The sequence below is a fragment of the Tripterygium wilfordii genome, chromosome 16, assembly GCF_013401445.1.
Source record: "Tripterygium wilfordii isolate XIE 37 chromosome 16, ASM1340144v1, whole genome shotgun sequence".
Taxonomy (NCBI): Eukaryota; Viridiplantae; Streptophyta; class Magnoliopsida; order Celastrales; family Celastraceae; genus Tripterygium; species Tripterygium wilfordii.
The window spans coordinates 4284379-4293899 of record NC_052247.1 but is presented as its reverse complement, the minus strand read 5'-3'; the positions used below and the strand labels follow the sequence as shown (position 1 = coordinate 4293899).

General features: G+C 37.7%; 2 protein-coding genes across 3 annotated transcripts; one reads left to right on the top strand and one right to left on the bottom strand.

Moving 5' to 3' along the window:
* Positions 1–105: 105 nt before the first annotated feature.
* LOC119981043 lies at positions 106–2232 on the top strand. 2 transcript variants are annotated; one of them, XM_038824000.1, is made up of 2 exons: positions 106–256; positions 986–2232. In XM_038824000.1, exon 2 carries the CDS (start codon positions 992–994, stop codon positions 1940–1942), a length of 951 nt encoding a protein of 316 aa, XP_038679928.1. In that variant the 5' UTR covers positions 106–256; positions 986–991; the 3' UTR covers positions 1943–2232. The 2 variants fall into 2 exon arrangements, with proteins under 2 accessions (XP_038679928.1, XP_038679927.1); XM_038823999.1 differs by having other exon boundaries at positions 881–2232.
* Positions 2233–2378: 146 nt separating this feature from the next.
* Positions 2379–6093, bottom strand: LOC119981042 (probable LRR receptor-like serine/threonine-protein kinase At1g74360). The gene is made up of 2 exons (XM_038823998.1): positions 5858–6093; positions 2379–5726 (listed from the first exon to the last, which is right to left on the bottom strand). Exons 1-2 carry the CDS (start codon positions 5925–5927, stop codon positions 2497–2499), a joined length of 3300 nt encoding a protein of 1099 aa, XP_038679926.1. The 5' UTR covers positions 5928–6093; the 3' UTR covers positions 2379–2496.
* Between the last annotated feature and the right edge of the window lie 3428 nt (positions 6094–9521).

The window sequence follows — 9521 nt, the reverse complement described above, 5'->3', positions numbered from 1 at the left end:
TAGCTGCAGGCCCAAAGTGACTTCTATCTGAACAGCGCGGGCCCATTGCTTGTCGGTACAAAAAGCCTCGACGCGCACCGTTTTAAGTATTTCAGTGGGCAAAAACCGGTCTGTGCACTTCGTACTGCTGCACACATGGATTGTTGATGCGATGACACTGATCTCCTGCTGCCCCTCCATCTAACTGAACAAAGACGGTCCCTTTCGCTTCATTCACACCACAATACGCGCGCAGACGAAAAGAAATTATCTTCTGGTTAGCTTCTTTCTATTTGGGGTGTTTCTGTGCGGATGATATTTGTTGCATCCTTTGTTCGGATCTTTTTCAGAGTTACTGGAATCACTTTTTCCTTTCAAATTGGATAGAAACAAAAGTGAGAAATTTCAGTTGTTTGGATGTTCAATTTTTAATTCTTGGAAATTTAATTTTGTAATTTTGGTTGTGTGGTGGTAGAAACCCAAGTGATCATGTAACATGGGATGAACTAGAATTTCTAGTAAGTTTATTGGAATCTGTTGTTTAGGGTTTAGTATGCATATCATGTCGTATAGTCCCATTATCAGTTTATGTTGGGTAAACTGGATGTTCTTTAGTTTCGGGAGATATGTGCTTGTTGGATTTCTTTATGTCTTTCTGATGATGAAATCCAATTTTCTTTTGTGGGGATGCTACTTATACTTGTCCTGTATTGACTTCATTATTAATTTTCCTTGTTAATTTGAAAAGATTGTGATGAATGAAGTGTATGCTGCTTGCTGTTATTTTTTTATCATCTAAATCTATGCAGCAGCTTACAACACATAGTTAGTAAAAAGTTTGGTCACTGGTTCTTGATTGTTGGGTAAACCACTGCCTTAATGCAGTTATTTTATTTTTCAGGTTTAACTTCCATAAATGATTGCTGTTGAAATTTACAATTAGGGAGGGTGTGCTGCACCATTTCTTGCCCATCTTATTAACAAAAAGAACTTCCATTCTGTCTAGTTGTTTATGCGCATAATGTGGGCTTTTGCTTCCGGAGCAACCTGTAAGACAACCAGCATCAAGAATGACCTTTTAAGGCCAAATCCAAGTTCTTCAGAGTGCGCTGATGATGATATTTCTGTAAACAATAGCAGAGAGGAGGGATTGGAATGCCCAATATGTTGGGAATCTTTCAATATTGTGGAGAATGTGCCTTATGTGTTATGGTGTGGCCACACCATGTGTAAGAATTGCATCCTGGGGCTGCAGCGTGCTTTGGTCAGACTCCCAACACTGCCAATCCAGCTCCCGTTCTTTATTTCTTGTCCCTGGTGTAATCTTTTATCTCTCAGGCTGGTTTACAAGGGGAACATCAGGTTTCCGAGCAAAAACTTCTTTCTCTTTTGGATGTTGGAGAGCATGAATGGGGATAGGTCGAAGTCATGCCACTCCTGCCATGGGAATAAGCAGTCGGTTTCTTCTTCGAGCAGAAGTTTAGCCAAAGAAAATAAATCTAGCCACGTAAACAATGGGAGGGAACCATGCACTCATCCAGTGCATCGGACTGAGTCCCTCCACAATGTATGCCTCCGCATCATTAGTTTCTTTAATATTTTCAGTCTTCGCTTATCTTTCTGTAAGTCCTTGATTTTCTTCATTCGCTTGATGGCCAAGGTCCCACTGATCATATTTCTTCTGATCATCTTGTACGCAATACCTGCAAGTGTAGTTGTCTTGGCTTTATACATTATTATCACACTTATCTTCACCATCCCATCTTTTCTTGTGTTGTACTTTGCCATCTCCAGTTTAAACTGGTTGGTAAGAGAGAGTCACTTGAGTGAGTTCCCAATAGTTTACATTCCTTGTCTTATAAATCTTGGAGGCTTGGAGCTTGACCCTTCTCTCCATGGGAATCACGGGAATCCTCATTTGGTTCAATTTGACAACGTCGAGCTTCATGGTCCTAACAAATGAGATGTCTACGGATGGAGAAGGCCTGGAATGGTTTTTGTACTTTGTACTGCTTATGAAATGCCCTACTGATGTTGTTTTGATTCTGAATGTATATGACTAGAGCTTCTGCAGGAATAGCCGATGTAAGGTGAAGTCATCTGTGATACTTTTCTTGTCTTATTGATGTTCATTGTATTGTTTTGTCAACTTGTTTTGTATAATCATTTCTCGATATTTAATCGGTAATGCCTTATTTTGTGCAGAATAACAAGTTCTTTGACAATTATGTTGGAGAAAATTATGGAGTATGAGTAAATTTCACTGTACCACTAGCTTATTACGTTTCATCACTTGTGCCTTGTGGAGTTTTTCTTGCTCAAAAAGGAAAAAAAAATTATATTTTTGCTCCGTTTGTTTTGAGGAAAATCGAATTAAAATCCAATTGAATAACAAAATGTTTTTATATGAAGAGTCATAGACCTGTTTACTGCATATGAACTTGTGAGTTAGTAAACTATATAATGAAATCATATAGAAGTATGCACATTTTCTCTTCCTGTCCTGGATGCCAACTTTTATTCATTTGTTGACGGAAAGTTCCCTCTACAACTAGTCGTTATCTTGATTAGCATGGCTAGAACATCCTTCATATCTGGTCTTGCCTGTGGTGCCTCTGCAGTGCACCTTACTCCGATCCGCAGCAACTCACACATCTCCTCTGCACCTTCAGCCAATCCTGAACCCATAACCACCACAGGAATCATCGTTCTTCTTCGCCCGTGTCCATATCCCATCACTCTTCTACCCCATTCCACCAGACACTCCTCCTCTGTCCCGTCCACTGCTCGTCTTCCTGTCGCCAGCTCCATCACCAATACTCCGTAGCTGTACACATCGCCTTTCGTCGTAGCCTTCCATGTTTGTCCATATTCTGGTGCTACATACCCAACTGTACCAGCTACAATTGTACTCACATGGCTATTTCCAGCTCCTACAACTCTGGCCAGGCCGAAATCTGTTACTCTTGCCTTTCCGTCCTCATCGAGTAACACATTGCTAGCCTTCACGTCGCGGTGCACAATCGCAGGATAGCACTCATGATGCAGAAATACAAGTGCTTGTGCAACATCAATTGCTATATCGATACGCCTTTTCCATGTTAGCCTTAATCGGTCTGGTACAAGATCCTCCAAGCTCCCACCTTCCATGTACTCATACACTAATATTTTCTCTGAACCATCAAGACACCACCCATATAGAGTTACAAGATTTGGGTGTGGCCAGCCAGAGCCTTTTCCGCTAAGGACCTCCATTTCTGCTCGGAATTCTCTTTCGCCCTCCGTTCCTTCCCTCTGTAGTTTCTTAACTGCCACTTCTCTGCCATCAGGCAGTACTCCGTGGTAGACTGTTCCGAATCCTCCCTTGCCTATCACTCTGCTCTGGGAGAAATTACCAGTAGCCTTCAAAATGTCAGCATGAGTGAATGCTGTTTTGTCTAGACGGATGACCTTCACAGCATCTGACAACCATGGCGACGACCCTGTAGAACTAGATGCAAAATCTTGTGAGTACTTGGGTTCCTCTAATAGATATCCTGCAGTTTCTGTGGGGCTTTTCACATACATGCAGCCTATTATTGCCATAACTCCAAATGTTAAGAAAATAAGAGTTACTGACACCAAAAATGAAACCCACATTGTATGCTTTCCATCTCTTCCTCCCGATTTCGTCTTTCCAGTTGGGTTGTCAGTGGAATTTCTGATAAATTCAGGCAGGAGCAACAATGGATCACCAAGGTAGGATTCCTTTTCAAAAGTAGCTAATTGACCAGTTGTTGGGATTACACCAGAAATCAATGGATTGTATGAGATGTTGAATCTGCTTAGATCAGTCAGGTTGTTCAAGCTGGCCGGGAATGTGCCAGAAAAGTTGTTGTAAGACAAATCTAGAATCTGTAAGCACTTTAGAGTTCCTAGTTCGGTAGGAATTTCTCCTGAAAACTTGTTTTGGGTTACATTAAGTACCACAAGTGTCACCTGTGCAATCTCTGGAGGAAGTTCCCCATACATTTCATTGAAACCCAAGTGCAGCATACTAAAGTTTTGCAGGTTACCAACTTCTACCGGGACCTTTCCGGACAAACTATTCCCATTTAAAAGAAGATAACCAGAGATTTGAAATGTCCGCACCGAAGACCCTGGAGCACACACTGGGAAAATACCAGTACCTTGGAGCAACTGATCCCAAAGGCTCCTGCACTTCTTAGTTGTGAGTATGGTGTACACAAAACTGAATGGAGGGTAGTCTGCTGGCATCCACCTTTTCATTTCTAAACATTCACCGGCACCTAAAATCGTCTTGTCATCTTGTCTGTTGGACATGAATGTTGCTGTTGGGTTTCTTCCAATATTCATCAGTTCAGGAGGGATAGTCCCTGACAGCTTATTATTTGAAAGGTTTAGCCACAGCAGGCTGCTGCAGTTTCCTAGTTCACGCGGAATATCGCCTGTGAGTAAGTTGTTCGCGAGCATCAACCAGAGAAGAGAGTTCAGTTTTCCAAGTGAGGAGGGTATGGATCCACTTAGTCTATTGAAGGACAGATCAAGAGCTTCGAGGTTCTGCAAGTTTTCGAATTCGGAAGGAATGGTAGCATTGAATTGATTGTGAGCAAGAATCAAGAACTTCAAACTCAACAGTTGAGAGAGTTCAACAGGTAATGGGCCTGAGAAATTGTTGCAGCTGAGGTCTAATCGAGAAACATTCGGCAGCTTAAGAATACCTGAAGAGTATACTCCGTCAGTGTATGAATTCCTATTAAGCACAAGAAACCTCACATTGGTGAATCTACCAATTATGTCCTGTATATCTCCTCCAAAGGTGTTGTTACTCAAATCCAAGAATGTTAACTTGGTCAAGTTCAGAAGCGACTCGGGTAAATCTCTTGAGAAATTGTTGCTTCCCAAGAACAAAGATTCAAGACTAGTAACAGAACCAAGCTGATATGGAATTTGTCCGGTGAACTTGTTTCGAGACAGATTCAATATCACCAGGTTACGACAATTGGATATCGAACCTGGCATGTTACCAGCAAAACTATTCTCTGATAAGTCCAGAACTTCAAGATTACAAGAATCAGCAGCAAAAAAGGTGTCTGAGACCTCTCCCCCAAGTTGATTATTCTCCGAAACCGAAAGCTCCTTCAGCCTTGCAAATCCATTCCACAAGCCCCCACCTAAGCTGTTGGAGCTAATATCAAGATACTGCAAATTCAAGCACCCATCAAATGTACTATTACTGATACTCCCATTCAGATGGTTGTTTGAAATGTTGGCAACAACCAAACTGCTACAAATCGCTGGAAAACTCAACCCGATGTCGCCCCCAATCCCATTGACAGACAAATCAAGAACCTCCAAACTATCCAACCCAGTCAAGTTGAGCTCCCCTTCAAGAATATTATGTGACAGATTGAGGTAAACAAGGTTGTGGCATGCAGTCAAGTCATCAGGAATAGAACCATAGAGAGTGTTCTTCGAGAGATCGAGGCGGGAGAGCTGTGTCAAGGCAGAGAAGTTGCCGAAAATCTGCCCCGAGATGTTGTTGTCAGCAAGGTAAAGACCAGTGACTCTTCTTGTTCCATTAACTGAGCACAACACACCATCCCAATTGCAAGGGTTGGAGCTAAGCTGGTTCCACTGTGAGTATCTTCCTCTGTTCACCTGGTTTCCTTGTTCAAGAAATGTTTTGAGATTCATCAAGACTTCTCTGTCTGTATCCAGAGAATCTCCAGCAACTACTGTTGTACCTGCACACATGAAAAAAAAGATTCAGTTTTTTAACAGAATTAACTGACACAATCATCCTCGAAAAAAGCGAAAAATTATTACAAACTGTGATAAGAAAAAAAAAAAGTTGGGTTGTTATTGGGATTAGTACCTGTGATAATCAGGAGCAAGACCATGATTACACAAACTCTCCATGGATCTGTTTGGACCTCTGTCATCATCAACTCTGCACAATCCTCTTCTTCTTCTTGTTCTTCTTTGTGGGTGATTTAGAGTTGTGAAGGCTTCACATGATTGAATGAATTCATTTACTTTTTGACCATTCAGAGTGTCAAATGGGATAAAGATGAACGTATTTGAATGTCTTTGTTGAAGAATGAGGCCTGCTGGTAGACCAAACCAAACTTGGAAGAAACTATAGTGTTTTTTTAATACAATAAATATATTATTTAGTTATTAAACTACATTAAACTGGTCTCCTCCATTTTTTAAATTCTTTTAATTACCTCTCGTGCTTGTGAGAAAACCACCCCAAACACACAGGAAGTGTAAACTACGAAATAACATAGAAACAGCCTCACAAACTGATAAAAAAAAGATACGACCTTCTACTCAAATTCTTTCTTTTTGATAGGAATCAATCAAAAAGAATAAATATTTGAATCCAATTAGATTTCAGCGCCAAACCAAATGGAGTAGTTTAGGAACACTTAACTAGTGTTTGGACCTGTGCGATACACGAATAATTCTATGGCCCAGTTTGGATGACAATTTTTGGCAGCATTTATGCTACTTGCTAGTATAAATGTTGCAAGTCATCAAAACAGCAATTTCATGGCACCAAATCCAAGAGCTTTTTTGTAGCATTTCTACTAGTTACAAAATGCTCCAACTTTTTACAATTTCACAAATTTTAACCAGCTTTTTCTTATTTTGTCCCCAATCAATTATTGATATGCCAAGAATACCCTAAATAATTAAATTGTTATTAAAATCATTCTCATTAAATAAATAAATTCAATTTATTTTAATTGATAATTGATTAATTAATTTATAATCTATTATTATCTTGAATTTAATTAAATTCATTATATTAATTTTATAAATTAATTTGTATGTTTGGATAAAGCATATACAACTAATATATAAATACCCCTGCATGTAATTTGTCACAATATGCTACAAAGCCTAAATGTTAACAGTAAAAGTTCAACCAAACACCTACCTAGCATTCAGGCAGCATATCTGCTATTAAAATTGTCCAGCATTTCTGCTACCACCATTTCTGCTAGTATATCTGCTACTTTTAAAAAGCTTTGCCAAACTAGGACTATATGTTAATTTTTGAAGTTATTCTTTTTAGAGAGTGAGCAAGACACATAATCAATGGAACCAAATAACTGGATCAGTGAATTCCTAAACAAAACTCAATATAAAGCTCATGATCATCAATCAATAGAAAATCTTCATAATCAATCAAGGAAAGACAGTTTCAAGCTTTAAATTCATGTGAACAATCTCATCACGTGATAGAAGAACAAAATTGAGGCTTTGAAGCAAAGGATTAGTGAGCCGCCCGTGTTGACCGGTTTGGTCTATATCGGCTCGGTTTGACCATAAGAAAACAAAAAAAAAGAAAAAGGTATCTTTTAATTACCGTGCTTAGCACGGATGGAAGAAGTTTGGTCAAATGAAAATCCATGTTCAATTTAATTGTTTATCAATGTTAAAAAATTATTTATAGCTATAAATATATATACACATATACCTAACTCAATTGATTGTCAACCGAGTCACCTCTCGTTGTTTATATATATTGTTTATATGGGAATTCATAGCTAGATAAATTTTTATAGACATGCGCATGGCAAATACTTGAAAATTCTAGATAGGGTGTTTTGGAATAAGAATCGAATCCATAACTTTCAAGAGAGCATATGCTCCCTCCTAACTGTTTTATCTTATATTTTTATTGACAATTTTTCCGTAATATTGTAGTAAAAAACCAGCATGTATAAGACTATATAAAGAGAATAACAAAATGTGATACGTGTGTGTGGTACTTTTCTAGTTAGGACGTCCTTAATTTTCAAATTTTATGGACCTTTGCTTTAAGTCATTGAATCTGACTATTGATTAATATTAGGATTTAAGATCATTGATCAGATCCAACAGTCTAAGCAAAGATCCATAAACTTTTAAAAACGTAAGTATACATGTTCACTAGATAATTTATATATATATAGGATCATTCTCCTATACAAAATTACGAGAGTACATTTTTCAGCATTTATTATGGGGCCCAAACCAGTAGACCCCATGATAAACCCAAAATGTTAAGTATTGACAGTAAAAAAAAATGGATGCCCTTATTACGGACGTTTGCATATGAGACTTATATGAGTCGAAAAGGTTGAAACAAATTTTCAAACAATCTTCATCTTCCTTGAAAACTAAGGCTCCCTCAGCCCCTCGTGTGCATTGAAGAAACTTGATGAGGACTTTGTATTAAGCAAATTAATGATATTTCTTAAGACTTTTTAAGATGATCCAACATTGATTGATTCTTAAGTTAATTTTATTTCCCTATATATCATGTATGGTGTACATTTGGCAACTTGTTATCTTAATTATTAGAACTTTAACGTTAATGGCCGTTGTTGCAATTTATTTTATTTTTATTGTTTTTGTTTTTATGTATTTGGAAGCAAATTAATGTGACCAAAGTCGGCCATTTTAGTCAAAAGCCAATGAGAATGGTGAAGGTGGCATGAAAATGTATAATATTTTTTAAAAAATGCTTACGACCCCAATTTATTACCTCATTTTACTTTAAATATATGTGAAGTGTTCATGTTTAAGGGTAGTATAATTATGTTCTTAGTCGATTACTATCTCACATGTCATATGAATTGGCGATAAAATGAAGATTATAACTATAGAATTAAAATGGTTTAAACCCAGCATTTCATTACATAATAATAAACGTTACGCCAAGTGCCACGTTAGTAGCTTATGAATTTACAAACCCTAACAGAGGAATTATAAAGTCAAAGAACAAATGCCGGACTAACACCGGGTTACACCAAGATGTACCTAGATAACATTGTCCCGAGATACACTCAGACGGACTAAACAAAAACAGAAAGCAAAAACAATACATATGAATTGGATCAAGATTCTTGGCTTCCTCTTCACCAAAAAATACATATCTCCACCAGATTTAGGAGCCCATCACCATGTATCAAATATGTGTAGTTGAAACATACCAGCAGAATTGGTATTGTGAAGAATCCAAGACAGATGTATGAGAATAATTAGATTTCATCTACATGGAAAACGGTGTGGGCGGTGAAAAAAATATTGCGTATTCTTTATTGAACATAATAGAGATTATAGACTAGATGTACAAACCAAAAAAAAAAAAAAAAAGACATACTATAAAAAAGTCGGCTAAGGTTTCCTTCTGGCCTCATCTATTCGTTACTCTAATATTTGTTCTCCTTTTGTTCTAATTTTCCTTCTAAGACTTCCTTGGTTTAGTTATATTTTCGCTTTCACCCCATTATTTTTTTGTTTTTCAATATAACAACACGTCCAAGGCCTCAAATTGTAAAAAAATTAAGGAGAAAAATGGCAAGAGAAAGGGACATCTATTGGTTACATGTTTGCTTGTAAATAGTCAAAAGGAAAATGATTTATTTTCTAAGAAAGTTGTTGGGTTCTTCCTAGGATCATTGCATATAGTAAGACACAAAGATAGGGAATCTCAAGTCCCTCTTTTTTTTAATGTTCTAGAAAATGAAAGCCCCAGT

Bases quoted from the DNA above. Each gene is read 5' to 3' on its own strand.
- LOC119981043 (XM_038824000.1), top strand. From the start codon at position 992: ATGCGCATAATGTGGGCTTTTGCTTCCGGAGCAACCTGTAAGACAACC.
- LOC119981042 (XM_038823998.1), bottom strand. From the start codon at position 5,927: ATGATGACAGAGGTCCAAACAGATCCATGGAGAGTTTGTGTAATCATG. The intron at 5,727-5,857 runs GTACTAATCCCA...TCATGTGTGCAG, and splicing joins CTTGCTCCTGATTATCACAG to GTACAACAGTAGTTGCTGGA.